This window comes from Lipotes vexillifer, unplaced genomic scaffold (assembly GCF_000442215.2).
Source record: "Lipotes vexillifer unplaced genomic scaffold, Lipotes_vexillifer_v1.1 scaffold1342, whole genome shotgun sequence".
In the NCBI taxonomy this organism is placed as follows: domain Eukaryota; kingdom Metazoa; phylum Chordata; class Mammalia; order Artiodactyla; family Lipotidae; genus Lipotes; species Lipotes vexillifer.
In genome coordinates this window covers 232,993-252,050 of record NW_006786109.1, presented here as the reverse complement: position 1 = coordinate 252,050, position 19,058 = coordinate 232,993, and the positions used below count along the sequence as shown (strand labels likewise).

The window sequence follows — 19,058 nt, the reverse complement described above, 5'->3', positions numbered from 1 at the left end:
CTTAACAGTAACCAACAATGAAGACGTTGTCAGAATATGCCGCTGTTAAGAACACTCTAACATTCATGAGTAGGGTGTGAATTATAATCAGATACTCAGTTAAAGAAGAGAAACTGATTCTCTTCTCTTTGCAAAGGTTATCTGAGAGAAAGAAATGGTAACAGATTGACTTATCCTACCCTATAGACTAAAAGCTTCACTCAACTTAAAAATATGATCAGAAAGGAGATTTTGAAGTACAGTTTTCCCCTTTACATTGTAAATGTCCAAAACTACAGAAAAATAAAAGTATCATACTTAGAAAGTAGTAATGTAACTACTCCAAGGAAAAACATAAGTGATAAATTTGTCAAACCATACAAGTAACGTAGTTGTGTATACGTATCTGATTATAACATAAGAACTAGCAGTTATACAAATCAATACTAAATGGCTAGGAAAGAGAGAACCACTTCTATTTAAAGATACATTGAAAATTGAAATTTCACTTTCTTTATAAATAGGCAACCTATAGAAGAAATGAGTCCTCAGTCTGTTGCTTTTAAATTTATACAACTTTAACTTGAAAATACTATCATAATGTTGATCTTTTCAAAGAACCAAATCTCGGGTCCATTGCTTTTTCTCTATTGTTTTTCTATTCTCTATTTTACATATCTCTGCTCTAATCTTTATTATTTCCTTCCTTCTGCTGGCTTTGGGTTTATAGTTTCTTCTTCTTTTACTAGTTCTTAATGTAAAGTTAGATTGCTAAATTGAAATCTTTTTTTTTTTTTGGTGGTACGCGGGCCTCTCACTGTGTGGCCTCTCCCGTTGCAGTGCACAGGCTCCGGACGCGCAGGCTCGGCGGCCATGGCTGACGGGCCCAGCCACTCCGCGGCATGTGGGATCCTCCCGGACCAGGGCACGAACCCGTTTCCCCTGCATCGGCAGGCGGACTCTCAACCACTGCACCACCAGGGAAGCCCTCTTTTTTTTAATGTAAGCATTTATAGCTATAAATTTTCCTCTTAGCAATTCTTTTGCTGCATCCCGTAAGTTTTGTATGTTGTGTTTTCATTTTCATTTGTCTCAAGATATTCTCTAATTTCTCTTGTGATTTCTTCTTTGATTCATGGGGGTTTTTTAGGTGTACTCTTTAATTTCCACATATTGTGGATTTTTCAATTTTTCTTCTGCTCTTGATTTCTAGTTTTATTCAATTTTGGTGAGAAAAAAATACTTTGTATGATTTCAACCTTTTAAAATGTATAAAGACTTGTTCTGTGGCAAAATGATTCCTTTTATAAGACAGTAAGGTAAAGGCTATATTTTGCTCAATGAAGTTTTTAAACTTCAATACAAAATTTTGGTTTTGAAAAAAAACAATTAGAAAAGGAGCAAAAAGAAAAAAAAAGACAAGAAACATGTCTTGTTTGCCATACAGTGGCAAATAAACACATGAAAATATGTTCAACATCATTAGCTATGAGGCAAATGCAAATTAAATCCAACAAGAGATTTCACGACACACCTATACAAATGTCTAAAATAAAAAATAGTAACAACACCAAATGCTAATGAGGATGAAGAGAAAATGAATCATTCATACATTGTGAGCAAGAATGCAAAATAGTACAGCCTCTCTGGAAAACAATTTGGTGGTGTTTTATTAAACTAAACATGCATTATTATATGACCCAGCAACTGTGCTCAAGTATTTATCCCAGAAAAATGAAAACGCAAAAACCTGTACACGAATGTTTACACCAGCTTTATTTGTAATAGGCAAAAATTGGAAATAATCCAAATGTCCTTTAATTGGTGAGTTGTGAGCAAAGTGTGGTATATCCCATACCATGGAATACTATTCGGCAATAAAAAGCAATGGAATAATGACATATGCAATAACTTGGATGAACTTCAAGGGAATTATGCTGAACAAGAAAAGCCAATATGAAAAGGTTATACACCACGTGATTTTATTCATACAACATTCTCATGCAAAATTAAACAGAGAATAGATTAGTAGTTGCCAGATGTCAGACACAAGAAGGAGGAATAGCATGATGTAGCCCTGTGATGACCAGAGTTGTATATCTTGATTTTGGTCATGGCTACATGAATGTACGCATGTTAAATCTATTAAACCTACACACACACACACACACACACACACACACACACACAAATGCACGCAAATGAATGCACATAGAGCGGGTGAAATTTGGATAAGCTCTGTGGCTTGTACCAATGTCAATTTACTGGTTTTTAAAGATGTTACCTTTGGAGGAAACTGGGTAAAGGGGACTTCCCTGTGTTGTTTTGTAACTTCCTAAGTATAATTATTTCAAAGTAAAAAGTTTAAAAAGAAAACAGCTACCTAAAATTATAATTAAGGTAATATATTTCTTTTAACATTTATGTTTTATTAAAGCTCATTATCAGAAATGCTGGTTTAGAGTTGTGATTTCCCAAAAAATATAAGGCATACTGTTTATGTTTAATAACAAATGGAGTTTAGCTCTATATATTGTATAAATATTGCATAACAGCTCCAGAGGGGCCAACTGTTACCCTACTACACCAAGATACTCTATCATTATTGTAGGTCCCTAAGTACCTGCAAAAGCCATGCAGACATGGTCATCAAGGGCACAAATTTTCCTCACAATTCTTTCATCTTGAAGCTTGGCAACAGATTTTTTTTCGACCCCAAGCACAACTATATCAGTACCTCGAATTCCAACCTGTTGAGTCATTAAAAAAACATAACGAGTTGTCAGTTTTAACACTAAAATCAAATTATTCTAACATATGACTTATGGAGAAAGGCTTTTCCTTAACCTTCAATAAAAATGAGAAGAGGAGACTTCTAAGAAAATAGATGCATAGGTATAGGCTTACTGGAAGTTCATTTCCCAAACTCAAAGCAAAGACACATAGGTATAAACTAGAAGAATATACCACCAATGCTGAAACTACGAGAGTGTCCTAATCTCATACAGTACACCTAAAGAAGTACTATCTCAATAAAGAAAAAATTTAACCCAAATGAAAGAAGATGCTGGAAATACATGTGAATTCCTTATAGAATGGGTAGTACCAGTGCTGGTGGTAGGAGGAGTAGTATAGAAAGTCAAGTAGAAAAAATCCTGAAAGCTCTCCCATGAATCTCACAATTTGGAGGGATAAGGAATAGGGGCCATAAGTAGCCAAGAGAAAGACCAAATGCCCTCATGCTACATCAGTGATAAGGAAAACCTCAATGCAGACATGAATGTAACAAGAAGAATCACTATTGCTCCACTCTCCACTCCTTCACTTGGGAAGGAAGTGGGAAAAAGTTTAAAGAATAATGTATAAGAGTAGTAGCTCTCAGATAGGGACTTCTGGGAAACGTGACCCTTTTCTCAGGGGTTCAAGAGTAATCTATGAGAATGTTAATTCTGTATTACAATGGTAATGTAAATATTTTGAGAGGCATTTGTGTTTTATGATTGCCTTGTGACCAAATGTGGTATTAGTACTGTTTTATACAATATAATTATGCAAAAAGGTGTGCTTGAATTAGTATTATTGAAGTAAAAATACAGAACAAGTTAAATATATAGAACTAGATCTGAGACTACATCTTCCAGTTACGTAAAACACAGACAATTTATCAAGGCTTTTGCTCTTATTGTTCCCTTACTTCAAGTCTGTCCGTTTACCCAACAGTCCTCCTCTTACCATTCTATCCAACATCAGCTACCCTCCCCCTCACATCCCACCCTCACCTAATACACACATGTCGAACTTTATATCCTACAGGGAATATGCCTTTCTACCAAGCCATGGGACATTATAACACTTTAACATATATTAGGACTCAAAAAAAATCTCAATATTTTCCCAAAATTGAAATAAATCCAATTCAATTCATTGGTCACGAGAGAACACAATATGTAGCTCTCACCTAAATAATTTTTGACTTGATAAAGTGATTAAAACTGTCAAAACAGACTATTTAGAAAATGTTTATAATGAAAATCCTAATATTAAAGTGTTCTGTGGATGAAATTAAGCTCAGAAGAAAATTCATAATCTCACTTTCCAAATCAAGTAAAAATTAAGAATTCATTCAAGAAGATCAAAAAGGAATAAAAATACTTAAGCTAAACTTAAGAGGCGAAGTAAGGCAAAAGCAGAAATTAATGGTTAGGGAGAAAACAATACAACTGATAAATAATACTAAGATTTAAAATAATTTTTTTTTTTTTTTTTTGGCAGCACTGAGCAGCTTGCGGGATCTCAGTTCCCTGACCAGGGATTGAACCTGGACCACGGCAGTGAAAGCCCAGAATCCTAACCAATAGGCCACCAGGGACTCCCCAAGATACATTTTTTAAAAGAAATAATTAAAAGCAGTATTTCAGTTAATATAGCCAAGAGGTGGAAAGGATAAAATAAATATACGCACATGTGAAAAAGTAGGAATTTAAAAATTCTAAGTTAATAAATTTGAAAACCTGACTGAAAAAAGATGACAGATTAGAAATATTAAAAATTGCTCATACTTACTCAAGAAAAGATAGAAGTCTCACTCTCACTAACCAACATGGGATAATTTCAGGAAAGAACTATTCCTCAAAAGCAAGTGTCAGACCTAGAAGGTTCATGGATAAATTCTTTCTAATCTTCTGTTATAGGTACTTCCTATGCTATTTAAATTATTCTATGGTGCAGATCAAAATTGAAATATTCCTAATGCTTTTTTAAAATTATTTTGATTGACTGATTGATTTTTGGCTGCGTTGGGTCTTCGTTGCTGTGTGCAGGCTTTCTCTAGTTGCGGCGAGCGGGGACTACACTTCATTGTGGTGTGTGGGCTTCTTATTGCTGGGGCTTCTTTTGTTCCAGAGCACGGGCTTTAGGCGCCTGGGCTTCAGCAGTTGGAGCACATGGGCTCATTATTTGTGACGTACAGGCTTAGTTGCTCCGCAGCATGTGGGATCTTCCTGGACCAGGGATCGAACCCATGTCCCCTGCATTGTCAGGTGGATTCTTAACCACTGTGCCACCAGGGAAGTCCCCGTAATGCTTTTAGGGAAAGCTATGTAACAATGTTTAAAATCTGGCAAAAAGTACTAATGATTTTCACTTAGGAAACCTGATGCCCATTCAAAATGATATTCATAAATAGAATCTAGAGGTACAGAAAAATAACAATATACCATAAATAGTATGGTTCATTCCAGGAGTTTTAGGAACATCAATAAAAGTAAATCTTTTAATATAAATGTTACACTGGGTGTAACATTTGGAGATCTGTTATTTTTGGCCTTCTGATAAGAACAGAACTTCAATTGTTCTTGAAAAAATACTGAGTCTTTAGGTGGGGCTATAATGTAACCCAGCCTAGCCAAATGATAAATCCTTAAAGTTTTACTGGAAGTGTTTGGAAGATAAGATAATTCCTTCTGCTGTACCTAGAGCTGGCAGCCTGAAGCCTAGGGCTCTCTGGGAGCCACCACATAGAGATGTTATGTCTGAGGGTGAAAGTAACAGGGAGAGGAAGCAAGAGATAGAAGGGGAGAGAGAAGGAAGAAAGGGAGGAAGAGACACACCAGTTCTACTGACGTCGTTTGATACCCTAGCAGCCATATAGTTGAACCTGAAAGCAAGGTTTACCGCTGCTCCCTTTGGATACTTGACTCAATAGATTTATTTTTTTTTGCTTAAATTAGTTTGATTTGAATTTCTGATACTGGCAACTGAAATAGTACAAACTAAAACAATCAAATAGTAAAAATAAAAAGTAAACGATAAAACTACAAAGATGTGATAAAATTCAACATCCATACCTAAATTAAAAATAACACTAGAAAAGCAGGAAGAAGATTATTTGTGAAAACTATTTCAAAGCTTGTTAAAAGTATCACAGACCAGCAGCTAGCTTCGTCTCAGAATATGAATCACCGTCCATTCAACTGTTCAAGCCAAAAATCTGGTTGACATCCTTTATCATTCCTTCTTCCACACTATCCATTTCCAATCAATCACCAAGTTTCTGTCCATTTTACCTGCAAAAGCTATCCACTTCTTCCTATCACCACTGTAGTAAAAGCAACCATCATTTCTTGCCTGGACTACATACTACTGCATATCTTAATAGGTTTTCCAGTTTCTTCTCTTGCTCCCCACCTTCCTTCTTCCAGCCTCACCCTTCACTGTACCCCCATCTAGTCTCCACAAAGCAGCCAGCATGAGCATTTAAAAACATCAACAAGGTCAGATTACTCTCCAGTTGAATATCCTTCCGCTGCCCTTAGAAACTTTTTTCAAACTCCTTAGTCTTGCGAATAGAGCTGGGCATGATCTGACCCCTGCCTACTTCTACAATAGTATGTAACGGTTGTTAACCAAGCACCAGCTACACTACCTTCCTTCAAGATTTCTCAAACACAAATTCTGTTTCCCTCCTCTGAGCCTTCACATGTGGTATTCCCACTGTCTGGAATGCTTCTCCTCTTATTTCAGGTCTCAATTTAAATCTCACCTCAAGGAGTCCTTCTGTATTATTCTCTAAACAACCTATCTGTTCGTGCAGTCAACACATTTATAATTATTTATTCATTATACTTAACCTCTCCAAATCGTTAAATCTATGAGGGCCAAAAAAACAATCAGGCAAATCTAGATGGGGGATACTACTGAACAATTAATCCAGTCTCTTCAAAAAGTCCAAGGTGGGCTTCCCTGGTGGCACAGTGGTTGAGAGTCCGCCTGCCAATGCAGGGGACACGGGCTCGTGCCCCAGTCCGGGAGGATCCCACATGCCGCGGAGCGGCTGGGCCCGTGAGCCATGGCCGCTGAGCCTGCGTGTCTGGAGCCTGTGCTCCACAACGGGAGAGGCCACTACAGTGAGAGGCCCACGTACTGCTAAACAAAAAAAAAATGTCCAAGGCATGAAAATAAAGGGGGGATGCTGTTCAAGAATAAAAGAGATATCTAACAGCTTACTGCAATGCATGGACTTTAGATTCAAACTCAAACAATAGAACTATAAAAAGATATTTTTTAAGCAATAAGGAAAATTAGAATGTAGACTATTACAAAATATTAAGGAGTTTTTGTTAATTTCATTGGGAGTGATCATGGTTTTAAAAAAACATCTTTTTTGGGACTTCCCTGGTGGTCCAGTGGGTAGAACTCCATGGTCCCAATGCAGGGGGCCCAGGTTTGATCCCTGGCTGGGGAACTAGATCCTGCATGTGTGCCACGACAAAGAGTTTGCATGCCACGATGAAGAGTTCGCATGCCACAACTAAGAAGTCTGCATGCCGCTACGAAGGAGTCCACATGCCGCAACTAAAGATCCTGCATGCTGCAACAAAGATCCCCTGTGCTGCAACTAAGACCCAGCACAGCCAAAGTAAATAAATAAATATTAAAATAAATAAATAAAAATTAAAAACATCCTTTTTAATCGAGATAAATACTGAAATATTTACAGGGGAAATATCATAATATCTGGGATTTATTTTAAAATACTCCATTGAAAAATGAATTTCAACTTCAGCCTCACACCACATACAAAAATTAACTCAACATGGATCATAGAATTTGCCTGGGGACTTCCCTGGTGGTGCAGTGGTTAAGAATCTGCCTGCCAATGCAGGGTACATGGGTTCGAGCTCTGGTCCGGGAAGATCCCACATGCTGTGGAACAACTAAGCCCGTACACCACAACTACTAAGCCTGCACTCTAGAGCCCAAGAGCCCACAACTACTGAGCCCACGTGTCACAAAAACTGAAGCCCTTGCACCTAAAGCCCATGCTCCGCAACAAGAGAAGCCACTGCAATGAGAAGTCCACGCACCATAACAAAGAGTAGCTCCTACTCACCACAACTAGAGAAAAGCCCACACGCAGCGACGAAGACCCAACACAGCCAAATAAACACAGCCCAACAAAAATAAATAAATAAGTAAATAAATTTATTAGGAAAAAAAAAAGAATTCGCCTGTGAAGCCATCACGTCCTGAACTTTTGTTTGTTGGAAGATTTTTAATCATAGTTTCAATTTCAGTACTTGTAATTTGTCTGTTCATATTTTCTGTTTCTTCCTGGTTCATTCTTGGAAGGTTATACCTTCTAAGAATTTCTTCTAGATTGTCCATTTTAATGGTGTATAGTTGCTTGTAGCAGTCTCTTATGAGCCTTTGTATTTCTGTGGTATCCATTGTAACTTCTTTTTCACTTCTAATTTTATTAATTTGAGTCCTCTCCCTTTTTTTCTTGTTGAGTCTGGCTAAAGGTTTATCAATTTTGTTTATCTTCTCAAAGAACCAGCTTTTAGTTTCATCCATCTTTGCTATTCTTTTCTTTGTTTCTATTTCATTTATTTCTGCTTTGATCTTTATGATTTCTTTCCTTCTACTAATTTGGGTTTTGTTTTTTCTTCTCTAGTTGCTTTAGGTGTAAGGTTAGGTTGTTTATTTGAGATTTTTTTTGTTTCTTGAGGTAGGATTGTATTGCTATAAACTTCCCTCTTAGAACTGCTTTTGCTGCATCCCATAGGTTTTCATTGTCAATTATCTCTAGGGATTTTTTGATTTCCTCTTTGATTTCTTCAGTGATCCATTGGTTCTCTAGTAACATTGTTTAGCCTCCATGTGTGTGTGGTTTTTACAGTTTTTTTTCTGTAATTGATTTCTAATCTCAGAGCATTGTGGTTGGAAAAGATGCTTGACATGATTTCAGCTTTCTTAAATTTATTGAGGCTTGATTTGTGACCCAAGATGTGATCTATCCTGGAGAATGTTCCATGTGCACTTGAGAAGAAAGTGTATTCTGCTGCTTTTGGATGGAATTTCCTATAAATATCAATTAAGTCTATCTGGTCTAATGTGCCATTTAATGCTTGTGTTTCCTTATTAGTTTTCTGTCTGGATGATCTACACATTGGCATAAGTGGGGTGTTAAAGTCTCCCACAGTTATTGTGTTTCCCCTTTAATGGCTGTTAGCATTTGCCTCATATATTGAGGTGCTCCTATGTTGGGTGCATATATACATTTACAATTGTTATATCTTCTTCTTGGATTGATCCCTTGATCATTATGTAGTGTCCTTCCTTGTCTCTTGTAACAGTCTTTATTTTAAAGTTTATTTTGTCTGATATGAGTATTGCTACTCCAGCTTTGTTTTGAATTGCATTTCCATGGAAATGCAAATCATTTTTCCATCCCCTCACTTTCAGTCTGTATGTGTCCCTAGGTCTGAAGTGGGTCTCTTGTAGACAGCATTATATATGGGTCTTGTTTTTGTATCCATTCAGCCAGTCTATGTCTTTTGGTTGGAGCATTTAATCCATTTACATTTAAGATAATCATCGATATGTATGTTCCTACTGCCATTTTCTTAATTGTTTTGGGCTTGTTTTTGTAGGTCTTTTTTCTTCCCTTCCTCTTTTGTTCTCTTCTCTTGTGTTTCCCTCCTAGAGGAGTTCCTTTAGCATTTGTTGTAAAGCTGGTCTGGTGGTGCTGAATTCTCTTAGCTTTTGCTTGTCTGTAAAGCTTTTGATTTCTCTGTCGAATCTGAATGACAGCCTCGCTGGGTAGAATATTCTTCATTGCAGGTTTTTCCTGTTCATCACTTTAAATATATTATGCCACTCCCTTCTGGCCTGCAGAGTTTCTGCTGAAAAATCAGCTGATAACCTTATGGGGATTCCCTTGTATATTATTTGTTGCTTTTCCCTTGTTGCTTTTAATATTTTTCTTTGTATTTAATTTTTGTTAGAAAAATATGGAATGCTATGAATTTGCATGTCATCCTTGAGCAGGGGCCACACTAATCTCTGTATCATTCCAATTTTAGTATATGTGCTGCCAAAGTGAGCACTTAATATGGATCATAGAATCAAATGTAAAACTATAAACTTTTAAAAAAAAAAGGAGAAAATTTTGGGGATCTAGGCAAAGAGTTCTTCTACTTGACACCAAAAGCATGAACCATAAAAAGGAAAAAAATTATAAATTTGGTCTCATTAAAATTACAAACTTTTGCTCTGTGGATGTCCATGTGAAGAGGATGAAAAGACAAGGTACAGAGTGAGAGAAAATATTTGCAAACCACTTAACTGACAAAGTACCAGAATCTAGAATATATAAAGAACTGTCAAAACTCAACAGTAGGGCTTCCCTGGTGGCGCAGTGGTTGAGAGTCTGCCTGCCGATGCAGGGGATGCGGGTTCGTGCCCCGGTCTGGGAAGATCCAGCATGCTGCAGAGCGGCTAGGCCCGTGAGCCATGGCCACTGAGCCTGTGCATCCGGAGCCTGTGCTCCACAACAGGAGAGGCCACAACAGTGAGAGGCCCGCCTACCGCAAAAAAACAAAACAAAACAAAACAAAACAAAAACTCAACAGTAAAAAAACTAAACAGTCTAGTTAGAAAATGGACAAAAGACATGAAAGACATTTCACTGAAGAAGTCATACAGATGGCAAATAAGCACATGAAAATATGTTCAACATTATTAGCCATTAATGGCTAATTTAATTAAAACCACACTTAGGTATCACCACACACTTATCAGAATGGCTAAAATGAAAAACAGTAACACCAAATGCTGGCAAGGATGTGTAGAAACTGGATCACTAACATATTGCTGGTAGGAATGTAAAATGGTACAGCCACTCCGGGAAACAATTTGGCAGCTTCTTATAAAACATGCAATTACCATACAATCTAGTAATTGGACACTTGGGAGATTTATATCAGAGAAATAAAAACTTACGTTCATACGAAAGCCTGCTATGAATGCAGCTTTATTCATAACAGCTCCAAACTGGAAACAACTCAAATGTTCTCCAACACATGAATAGTTAAACACTGTGGTACATCCATACCATGGAACACTACTTGCAATAATATGCAACAACTTGGATGAATCTCAAGGGAAGAAACCAAATTCCAAAAGGTTTCATATTGTACGATGCCATTTAAATAACCTTTTGAAGTTAAAACAAATCAACCTCAACATTCTCTCCAGGCTTTTTCTCACCAACATTTAAACGTATGCCGAAGTCTCTCTTATCTTAAACAAAATCTTAAAGACCACTTCATTTCAATTCTGCCTCTCTCTCTCAACTTCAAGGCCAAATACTGTCATCAACTCTCAGCTTATAGTAACCTGCTTTCTACCCCACTCCTCCCAGTGTTTAGCCAAGGTAGACTACACATAGGGTCATTAAGGTCCCTTAAGGTTGCAGTCTACCCTAGTCTACATAGTCTATAGTCTAAATTTTGTCTTCTCTAGTTTAGAAGAGTTCTCAAGAATACTCATTTACTTGACCTTCAACATAGGTTTTTTTTTTTTTTTTTTTGCGGTACGCGGGCCTCTCACTGTTGTGGCCTCTCCCATTGCAGAGCACAGGCTCCGGACACGCAGGCTCAGCTGCTCTGCGGCATGTGGGACCTTTCTGGACCGGGGCACGAACCCACGTCCCCTGCATCGGCAGGCGGACTCTCAACCACTGCACCACCAGGGAAGCCCCAACATAGGTTTTAAGTAAGGGAGAGAAAGGATACAGTTCAAAATACCAATAACTATCTCCAGCCCAGATCAATATCCTGAGTTCCAAATGTGTATATTCAGCTGCCTCACTGTCTCTGTGGATCAGGAATCTGGAAACAGTTTAGCAAAGTTCTCTGGCTCAGGGTCTCTCACAAAGCTGCAACCAAGTTGTCCCTCAGGACTGCACTCATCTCAAGGTTCATGGGGGAGAATCCATTTACAAGTTCACTCGCACGGTTGTTAACAAGATTCAATTCCTTGTGGATTGTTGGACTAAGGACCTCAGTTCCATACTGGGTTTTGCTCCATACTGGGTTTTTCACAGAAGCTTCCCTCAGTTCCTTGCTACATAGGACCCTCCAAATGACAAATCACAACATGCCAACTGTGTTCCACCAGAGTAAACAAATGAGAGAGTGAGTGAGGATGAACAAGACGCAAGTCACCATCTGTAACCTAATATCTGAAGTGATGTTCCATCACTTTTGCCTATCCCATTCCTTAGAAGCAAGTCACTAGGTTCCTTAGAAGCAAGTCATTCCTTAGAAGCAAGTCACTCCCCTACATCCAGGGGAGAGGGTTACTTAAGGGCATGAACACCAGAAGGTGGGGATCATTAGAGGCCATTTTAGAGGCTGCCTACTACAGATTCTATAAGCATCTCAATCTCAAAAAGTCCAAACCTCAGTTATCTTCTCCTCATACTTAGTGCTTCATATTCCCTAAAAAAATGGCAGTGCCATATACTAAGAGGCTAAATCCAGAAATGGAGGCGCCCTCTCTAACTCCTCCCTCTTCAGTACCTCCTCTTTTCCTTCCCCCACCCCCAGTACCAGCCAAATAATCATCAAATGTATCAACTATGCTGCTTAAGTTTCTCCAGAATCTGCCTTATTTCCATTTTTGGCCCAACCTTAGTGAGAACTATTATCATCTTTCATCTAGACTACTTCCATAGACTCCCATGTGGTCTCCCTGCTTCCAGTCTTGATTTCACTAATCCACTGACCACGATGCAGTCTGAGAAGTCTTTGAAAAATAAAAATATGAAGAAAAAAGAAAAGAAAATCTGAATGTGGCATTCCTCTACTTAAAACCTGTATGAGTAGGGAACATTTCTCACTAGGCGAACCAAGACAACACAGAGATGGATTAGGGGCAAAAGGATCTAGGGACTATACTATTTACTTCTGCATATCAGCCTTCCTGCTCTCTTGATGCAGAGAGGCTTTATCTGTACAGAAAAAAAGATGGTCACCAGCAACCTTGGACTCATATCCCAACAGTTCTCCCAGAGGAAAAAAGCTACCACTATCTCTAGCTAGAAAAGTCCTGAGGATGAACTTATATTTGCCAGATTTCTGTCACTTGCTCATCACAGGAGGACAGAAACTATGAATGATTCTGCTCGGTTCATGTGAGTACCTCTTTGGTGGGACAAATGCAGTCTGTTATTAGAAAGACAGAACAGCAATAGTCACATCAAAAGCCTTCAAGGCTTCTTATTCCTTTAAAAGTATTCTGTGATCTGGCTCCTGTATCTAGCTTCATCTCTTCCCATTTTTCCACTGCTTCAGCAATCCTGAATGCCTTCCAGTTTGTGAACCATAGTCATATTTTCCTTCTTGGTCTTCCCATATGCTATTTCTTTTGTCTAAAATACTCTTCTCTTTCCCCTTCCGCTTTTTCACCTGGCTAACTTTCATCTTTCAGGTGTCTACTTAAATATTACATACATCTTCATGGGGACCTAACACCTAGAGTTCCCACAATACCTCATATTCTCTCATTATAATACTCATATAGGCCTTGTTAGGACTATCTACTCATAGTCATCTAACGTTCTTGCTAGAGAGTAAGCTCTCTGAGGCCATTGACTGAGTCTATTTTGTCCACTGTGAAATCCTAGGACCTAGCACCGCATTTGGCAGATGTAAGTGTTCAACAAAAATGTCTTGAAATAATAAATGAAAGTGCTGGAAGAAATACAGACCACATTGAAGGAAAAGGAGAAAACAAAGGGATAGTAAAGAATAATACCTACCATTAAGTACTTGCTGTGAACCAGACACTGCGCAAGATGCTGAACATGTATTATTGCCTCATTCTTTTATCACATCAACACTATGAAGCAGGCACTACTTTGAAGCCTATTTTACTATTAAAAAAACCCCTGGGCTTCCCTGGTGGCGCAGTGGTTGAGAATCTGCCTGCTAATGCAGGGGACACGGGTTCGAGCCCTGGTCTGGGAAGATCCCACATGCCGCGGAGCAACTAGGCCCGTGAGCCACAACTACTGAGCCTGCACGTCTGGAGCCTGTGCTCTGCAACAAGAGAGGCCACGACAGTGAGAGGCCCGCGCACCGTGATGAAGAGTGGCCCCCGCTTGCCACAACTAGAGAAAGCCCTTGCACAGAAACGAAGACCCAACACAGCCAAAAATAAAAATAAATAAATTAAAAGAAGGCTCAACATTAAAACAAAAACAAAAACAAAACCCCCCTGAAGCTTAGAGAATTGCTTTACATGATACATATCTAGCTTCCACACTCATGATGTCGACAGATAAGTAATATACAAAATTTATGAAATAAATTGCATGGTGCAATGCAAAGAGCAGAGGCTTTGGAACTAGAAAAACTTAAGTGAGAATACGGACTCTATCACTTTCTAGTTGGGTACCTTCACCAAGCTATGGAAGCATCCTAATCATGGTTTCCACATACATTAAAAAGGGGATTAAATGCTGTTCTTAATGTTAGATAATGTACATGAAATACATGGTATAAAATAGGTATTACTTAAATTGTAGTTTACTTCCTTGCCAGTTCATCCACTATATATCTTGCAGTAGAAGCACAAAAGGAATTACACCATCGAGATTCTCAAAGATCTTACTATCCAGTTGGTGTGAGAAGACTATTAAGAATACCTGAAGTTAAAGAGAATATGAGGCTAAATAGTAAATACTCTACACTGCTCTGTGGTACAGATGATAAATTCAGAAGAAAGAGATCCATGATAACTAGACTGGATCAGAGACAGGGCCACAAAGGAAAGAAATGTGCAGAGACTCTTAGAGGATAAGTAAGATGGAGAGTGACAGAGAGGTGTTTTTCACTCTCCCCACCTACAAGGCAGAAACATATATTGGTAAAACCATGAAACTGCTTCCTTAATTAAAGAGCGTGGATGTGGATCATGTAAGATTTTCATGGCCAGACTGTGGAGCTGAGATTTGATAAAGCAGGAAATATGGAGCTAATAACAGTTTGGGGTCAGGGAAAGGACAGAATGAGGAAGGATAATAAACCTTAACCTTTTCATGGGAATATTGTGAAGGATTCATTTTTTTCTTCCCTAAAAAGAAAGTATTACCTCTTCGAAATGTTATTCAAACGTATTTTTCATTTATATAAAAGGGAACTTGGGCTTCCCTGGTGGCACAGTGGTTGGGGGTCCGCCTGCCGATGCACGGGGCATGGGTTCGTGCCCTGGTCCGGGAAGATCCCACAGCCGCAGAGCGGCTGGGCCCATGGGCCATGGCCGCTGGGCCTGCGCATCCAGAGCCTGTGCTCCGCAACGGGAGAGGCCGCCACAGTGAGAGGCCCGTGTACAGCAAAAAAAAAACCAAAACAGTATGTAAGAATCAGGTTTGTCACTTCCAGCTCGTGAGACATTCAGACCATACATGTGTGTTCTGTTCTTCAATAGCAAACAGGTGGGGCACATAGCTTATATTTACTAAGACTTTGAGAGGTAAAATCCAACAAAAAAAAAAAAAAAAAAAAAAAAAAAAAAAAGGAAGCAGAACCCAAGGACTCTAATTGTGGCCCATATAACTTTTTGTATTACCAAATAATATCGTATCTACATACTGGTCACAACTGGCCAACCTCAGCTTATTTATAACTCATCATATCAACTGTCATTTATAAACAGAATATTTTGTGCCATATTTTAATAAACAAGTGCCATTGTAAACTTTACCCCATGTGAAAGGTCATAGTGCCCTCAAGGAAACACAATGAATAACTCCATACAAAGATGCAAATTATAATTTCAGAATCCTGAGACAAAACTGTCTCATCCTTCCAATGTGTCTTTAAAAATGCCCACTATAGGTATTTTTATATCCTTACCCTCTTACAGTTCATTACAAAGGAACCATCAATCAATTCCATATCATTCTTAAAACATTTTAAATAGCCAATGCGGTTTCTTATTACACCTCAGTGTTCTCCCATTACTCCCTTTATTTTAGGTTCTAAAACTCGGGCATTATTTTCTAACCATATGCTTCATGGCATGCTGGGGATTATATAATTTTTGTTTTTATCAAAATGGTACCCTTTTGGTTTAAGCTACATCAGGCTTTTCTTAAATTTACAATTCCAAAAGAATGACTTACAAAACAGAAGTAAAACTAGAGGGCCCAATTAAATAGAAAAATACTTCAAAAAATGGTAAGATTCTTTCTAGTGTTATTTTTTTTACCACTTTACATTTGATAGATTTATGATAAAAGTGAATTACTTCCTTTCATAACTAAGTTGGTATGGAAAGTGAGAGAAAATACAGATACTTCTAGACTTAGAAATGCACTGCGTATTGTCATAGCTAGTGTGTCAATTTCCAAGATACACAACAAACATGCACATGAAATTTGAAAGATTTAAAAAAACTGGATCCTCCTGAATTTAAAGGCTAGGATCTGGACCATTTGGGGTAATATATCTTTGGTCACCAAGGCACTTTTGTCCTTTTAAATTTTTATAAATCACCAAGATTATTAAATATAATTAAAACTTGGCAGGAGCATTACTGCTGCCCTGAATGTTTTAAAGTTTTTCAGAAATGTGGATATATCAATTTAAAGGAGGGTATAATCTCTCAAGGAATTCCAGTATTATTTAAAAACCAAACCAAAAGTAGTGGAAATGGCAAAAGAGTGGAGATTCTTGGGCTTAAAGCCTCTAGAAGGCTGCTAAGTATCCAGGAGTAAATTTTTGGACAATTATTTTTAAAATGTGAAAGTGTTGGAGTAGATTAGCATTTTCAACCATTCCCTCAACAAAGATTTAATTTTACATCGATTTAAGCCACATTTCAGGGATGGCCATGTTTGATTTTTACTGTAATTATTACTTTTCTATGTGTCTGCCAAATCCTGAGGAAGTGGGCAGTGTGCCTTCAGGCAGGCTGTTACAGGCTGAAAGAAGTCTTTTCTTTCTTTACAAGTCAGACACAGCATTAATATCTCTTCTACAGTCAAGGCTACAACACACACACACACACACACACACACACACTAATTAAACGTTTACAGCGACTGTTAAAGGCAGTTGCACAACGGAAACCTATGAAATCTACCAACTTTTAACTCCACCGCTTCCATCCCACATTTCAGAACAGCATCTCCCTCAATAAAGGAAGGAGGCAATTTTCACACGTGGGAGACTCTTTTCTTGTCCCCCTACACTGAGTGATGCGCTGGGGCAGCAGGGTAAGGAGGCCTGAGGGCACAGAAGGGTGGTAAAGAAGAGTTGCTCGCTCACCACGGTGGATCCTTTCTTTACCGCTTCCTGGGCATATTCCACTTGGAATAGGTGTCCGTCCGGGGAGAAGACAGTGATTGCCCGGTCATACTGAGACGCCATTGGCGCAGGGCTACCGCAATATCCGCTATGAGTCCCACACTGCCTCAGTCGAGGGGTCAGAGGAGTCGCACCTGCGGCCACATGCTACCCGGAAGTGCTTGCACATGCTCAAGATGCCATCGGAAGTGACCACGGGGACAGCTCAGGGATCCTCGTGGCCTTCCGCTGTTTCCAGGCTGTGCGTGCAAGTCGACTGTGTTCCTCTGCTATCCTTAGTGCCTGGCGCGTGTGTCCCAATTTTCCTACGCTGGTGTTGCTCCAGGAGTGGGGTTATTAAAATGACCCTCAAAGATTAGGGCTTAATAGTGAGAACTTCAAAGATCAGGTATTTTTGTTTTCGCAAACCTATTAGAGAACCAGTGGTAAGTTAATTTTCAACCTCTTATTTTTGGATTCAAATTCTAAAATGTCCTTCTCTCTCTTTCTCTTCCCCTCCATCCTTCGTTATCTTACATTATTTTAACCCAAAGAAATCAGTTATAATTTTCGAATTTTCATTTGTCCTTGCACTTGCTCGCGCTCTTTCTCTCTTTTCATTTCTTTTGTCCATTTCTGCCTTGTGATCAAAATAGAGCAAATGAGCAAATAGTCCATCAAACTAATGTTAATGATAGGAATTAAGATAATACTATTTTAACCAAAGAAATTTTCTGAAAGCCCAAATTATGCTAACTTGAAAGATATCTGCAAATTTAACTGTTCTATAAAGTCTGTATAATCTGGCACAACATTACTACCTGTGAAACAACTCTTGTCTCTTTGTCCTCATCAATAAAATGGGAATATTTAAAATCTGGCAGAAAAGTGTTCATCTGAGATTTAATGTATTTATAGGTATAAATAACTTAAAATGGTGCCTAGTGGATAGTAATAGCCAGGTAAGTTTAAGTATTGTTATTACTTTCCATGTTTGTTGTTTTCCATCGGGGAGGATCTTAAGCTTGGTGAAACCAACCTTAACTAAAAAAAGAAAAAAGGGTACCCACAAAAGAGGAGAACTCCATACCCTCAATTCCAAATACTTAATTCAGAGTTTTAGTTGACTACTAAAAGCAATTTGTATTTAGCCCCCCAGGCCCCCCATCTTTTTCTTTAATATTAGAAACTCTTGAAAAGTCTGGTTTTACTAAAAAAGAAAAAAAATTTCTAACCAAACCAATTCACTCTAACGTTTCAAGAGTTTCTGAAATTTACAATGTTATGGTAAACCAACATTTGCAAGAAGCTGTTATTTAAAAAGTGTCTTGGTGTCCTTGTTGAATAATATGATTTTTTCTTTTTCTTTTTACATGATTATAGATCACAAGAAATTTCAAAAATAGTGCAGAGTGGTCCCCTGTACCTTTCACCCAGCTTCCCCCAATGGTAATATTTTAACATAAATATAGTACAATATCAAAACCAGGAAAATGACATTGGCACAAACTTACTCAGCTTTTACCAGTTTTACATGTACTCATTTGTGTATGTGTGCATAGTTCTATGCAATTTATCATGTGTAGATTGGTATACGCACTACCACAATCAAATACAGAATTGTTCCATGACCACAAAGGTCCCTTGTGCTGTTCACTTACAGTCATACCCATCCTACTTCCCTCCCCCAACCCTGGAAACCACGAATCTGTTCTTCATCTCTATAATTTTGTCATTTCAAAAATTTTATATAAATAAAATCATACAGTATGTAACTTTTTATTTTAAGATAATTGTAGATTCACAGGAAGTTACAATGATAATACAGAATGGTCTCCTGTACCCTTCACTTAGTTTACCCAGTATGTTACATTTTATTGACTATAGTACAATATCAGAACGAGGAAATTGACATTGGTAGAAAATATGTATATAGCT

The 19,058-nt window shown here is 38.2% G+C and overlaps 1 protein-coding gene across 1 annotated transcript in view; it reads right to left on the bottom strand.

Moving 5' to 3' along the window:
* PSMA8 (proteasome 20S subunit alpha 8) overlaps positions 1 to 17,212 on the bottom strand; it is a 31,915-nt gene extending 14,703 nt beyond the window's left edge. The window contains exons 1-2 of the mRNA XM_007458393.1: positions 17,103 to 17,212; positions 2,603 to 2,729 (exon numbers count right to left, since the gene is read on the bottom strand). Of these exons, the coding sequence (XP_007458455.1) occupies positions 2,603 to 2,729; positions 17,103 to 17,204 (229 nt within the window). The 5' untranslated portion in view covers positions 17,205 to 17,212. The remainder of the gene's footprint in view (positions 1 to 2,602; positions 2,730 to 17,102) is intronic.
* Between the last annotated feature and the right edge of the window lie 1,846 nt (positions 17,213 to 19,058).